The sequence below is a fragment of the Rhineura floridana genome, chromosome 5 (assembly GCF_030035675.1).
Source record: "Rhineura floridana isolate rRhiFlo1 chromosome 5, rRhiFlo1.hap2, whole genome shotgun sequence".
NCBI classification, from domain to species: domain Eukaryota; kingdom Metazoa; phylum Chordata; class Lepidosauria; order Squamata; family Rhineuridae; genus Rhineura; species Rhineura floridana.
In genome coordinates, this window is record NC_084484.1 from 159641185 (window position 1) to 159644812 (window position 3628).

General features: G+C 45.8%; 1 protein-coding gene across 1 annotated transcript; it reads right to left on the bottom strand.

Moving 5' to 3' along the window:
• Positions 1-413: 413 nt before the first annotated feature.
• C5H11orf87 (chromosome 5 C11orf87 homolog) lies at positions 414-2937 on the bottom strand. Its single transcript, XM_061628641.1, has 2 exons — positions 2777-2937; positions 414-2077 (listed from the first exon to the last, which is right to left on the bottom strand). Exon 2 carries the CDS (start codon positions 1910-1912, stop codon positions 1433-1435), a length of 480 nt encoding a protein of 159 aa, XP_061484625.1. The 5' UTR covers positions 1913-2077; positions 2777-2937; the 3' UTR covers positions 414-1432.
• Positions 2938-3628: the final 691 nt, after the last annotated feature.

Consider the following 3628-nt stretch of genomic DNA (forward strand, 5'->3'; position numbering starts at 1 on the left):
TATAGCACAGACTCATTCACTTTCCTAAAGTGATTTGTAATTTTTTGTCAGTTCTCTTTGGGAAACTACATCATCTCATTTTGAAATATTCTAACTGGGTTTTAATTGATGGCATTTTGGCATACCTCCTTTGGGATCTGGATTCATAAGAGAAGAGCAGGAACGAGGAAATGAGTAGTATGTTGTTGCTATATAGTATTCTGGATAGGAAGATGCCAAAATTATATCCCAGTCAGAAAGTAGAAGACAACTCCATATTGTACGAATACTAAATTGAATTTTCAAAAGGGCATACTCAAGGAAGTCAATACAGAGAAGGGTGCATAAAATGAAGCATGAAATAGACTTCCTAAAATATGTAGCAACTTTTTTAAAGATCCAATGATAAAAATAAATTACGGCAATCACCTTGGTTTTGGTCACCACAAAAGGTATCTTATTCTAGATTTAATATAAGAAAACAGTTGTTACAATTGAAAATGCCTAGAGAGAGAAAGAGAGACAGAGAAAGATACAACCCAAAACACTCCTGTGGAGTAACAACCCCATTCCCTCCCACAGATAATAGACAGAGATATAGAAGCATAACTAGTCTGGCATTCGCAGCTTTGCAGGGCACAGGGTATGTAATACTGCAGAGAGAGAAAGCGAGAGAAATTTAAAAAAAAAACTAAAAAGGAGATCAGCATTGATTGGTGGTTTTGATTTACTTAATCAGAGGCAGATATTAATTTTTAAAAAGCCAATCCCTTGAAGGAGAGTGATGGTGTCATAAAGGAGAAAGTGGGTGGGTGGGAAGAGGACAGAACAGTGATTGACACAACAAACCTTACAAAAAGGACAGATCATTCTTGCTTTGCTGCAAATTGACCAAAAGACCAGTTCCTTCACCTTGCCAGTGCCACTGAGACAGAAGTCCAAATGCATGTTTAGAAGAAGTCTCCCTCTTTTTGCCACATGTCTCCCCCTGTTACCTCACCCTCCTTTTTCATTCTTAGCCAGTGATCTAAAAACAGTCCTTTAAATACCATTACACTCACATATAATTTCCAGTAAAGAAAGGCAGGGTAACATAGATATGCTGTTCTATATAATCGGAATCATTTATATATTTACATCACAATTGCACTGCCTGTACTGTTTCTTTCAGGGCAGATGACTTTATAGTTGGTAGCACTGTGCAGCTTTTTCTTGTCTCCTCTGAAAGGAAAATAACGAAATAGACGCATCCTTCCCTTTGCAAAAAGTCAGTGAGAAAAACGCAATGCAATTTTGTCATGCGTTTGAATTCTGGCTGGCTGGTTGGTTCTTTCCTTATTAATAATAGTAATAATAATAATATTTTTTCTTCATCTTCAATATTTTAATAATAACCACTCAAATATGTACAAACACCAGTCTCTTTTGGTGAGGTTCCCACAAAAGAATAAAATCAAGACAATACCACTGTTTGCAAAAGCCCTGGAGTATCTGTGTCCAAACATGACCTTTCAGGATGTGTGTTCTGAGGTTCTGGATCAGAAGTACAATGGATATTAGAATCCTGGGCAGTTCTTCCCAGGCTGGATGATTTTCTTCCTTGAGGTATTTCACATGAACCACCTGCCTCAGCACCGGTGCTGCTGCTGCTGCTGCTGCTGCTGCAGTGGTCCCGTTCGTACTCCTCCTCAGCCTTTTGCATTTTCCGTTTCTTCATCTTTCTCTTGTGGATATGGAAAGTAATGAGGGAGAGGAGAATCAGGCAGAAGATGAGGGCAACCAGAACAATTAGAACAAGAGTGGAAGAGAAGGACTGGAAGAGCTGCCCCATTTGCGTGATGCAGGCGGCGCTGGCATTTGAAGAGCCAGATGTCCTATTCAAGAGGCAGGGTGGCAGGGAGAGCCTCAACTCCTTGGAAAGCTTGGCATTCATCGAGGAGGCTTTTTGTAGAGACGAGGATCCTTGTCCTCCTCTTTCGCTGCAGGTGCTTGAGCTGGGATGCTGGCAACGGTACGGGGAATGCCTTGCCCTCGTGCAGTCCTTCAGACACTGCCTCCCCCTCTTTCTCCTTTGCTAAGGAGGAAAGGAAGATCCAGCCTGCAAAATTGTATTAAAAATAAAAACGAGTGTTGCATGCCTTAAAAGAAAAGCAACAAGATACTGCAGAAAAGAACCCTCTTACCTTCCATTATCTCCCCTTTAACCTGCCCACAAAAAACTAACTAATCTTTGCATCCGCAACAGCCTCCCCCTCCCCAAAGTAAACACATTTCAGTGAGGGTACCTAGAACAATGAATGAGACCTGCTGGGTAGTAGATGGAGAGGTTTAAACTGCCAGAGTGCCCTGGCCACTGAGGGCTGCGTTATGTTAATCCTAGCTGTCTCATACATCCCAGAAAACACACGCATGCACAGAACATATAGGGAAGAGAGTGATACACAGACGCATAAAAATATATTCAATAAACTGTATTGGCAACCTCGTTTCCTCACATTACTCAGCAGCTTGGTTTGGCTTTTTTAAAAACCAGCCTGACCAAGTTCCAGAGGCTGGCAAAGTTTGGGCTTGCGCAGATGCCCACCCCGTGCATCGTCTGGGGCTTTCTTTCCCACCCTTCACCCCTGCCCCGACGACAGTTAACCCCGCAGGCTGTTCGAGAGGGGAGACCTTGCCTCGGAGCCGAGAGGGGAATGGGCCGGCGAGGCTGCGAAAGGGGCTTTCAGCAAGGCAAAGCCCGGCGACAGAGAGCGCAAGCGGAAAGAGACGCTGCCCTCCTTCCTCCACGGTTTCTCACCTGGCCCGTCGCAGGGGGAAGGGGATGCCGGCGAAGGAACCCCCCCAACTGCCGCGGCTGCACAGAGGCTGCGGAAAGCACTGTGAACGAATCGGGCAAAACCTGCGCCGCCGCCGCTTCGGAGAGCTCAAGCTCGCAGCCTATAGCCAGCCCGGGCGATGACGTCACGTAGCCAGTGCCTCTGACTGGGCGCCGCTTCCCGCCACTCCCCGCCGCTGTGAGGTTTTTGTTTCTCCCACAGCCGACCTGCGAAGGGCTGACACGCTCCGACAAAAGCCTGTGGCGGCGTGGCCGGTCCTCTCCAGCAACATGCTCCCTGGTCTTCTCCCCGATAACTCCGCCTCAGCCCTTCTTGCTGCATCGCCGAACGCTCCCTCATATGCTTCATTTTAAGAAAATTAATCGTGCTGTCCTGCGTAATCACTTCAGCTAAACAAGCCTCGACGCTCATTCAGAAGTTTGTTTCAGAATGCCCCCCTTGCCCAGCCCATACTCACTTCAGCCAAACAAGTATATACATTTTTTTAAAAATCCAGTTATAATCCCATCTTTACCCAACCGTAATCACAAGCAAGCCTTCATGCTTCTTCGTAAAGAAAAGAAATCCCATTTATAATAAAAGTAGCCGGTCCGCTCCATTAAGGTGAATGGGGCCACTGTTCTGCTAACCTCAGCCTGCCCTCAGCCACCCCCACCTCCCTGCCTTCTTACTTACAGCAACCAACCCAGGCGGCATGGTCGGTCAGTTCCCTCCCCCTTCGTCTCAATGTTACCCTTGTTGAATTTATTGAACTCGGCACAGAGAAAGATGGGGAGAAAGATTCAGACTGGTATTTTACTGCTGGTGTATTA

Excerpts from the sequence above, each read along its gene's own strand:
- C5H11orf87 (XM_061628641.1), bottom strand. The coding sequence starts at position 1,912 with ATGAATGCCAAGCTTTCCAAGGAGTTGAGGCTCTCCCTGCCACCCTGC.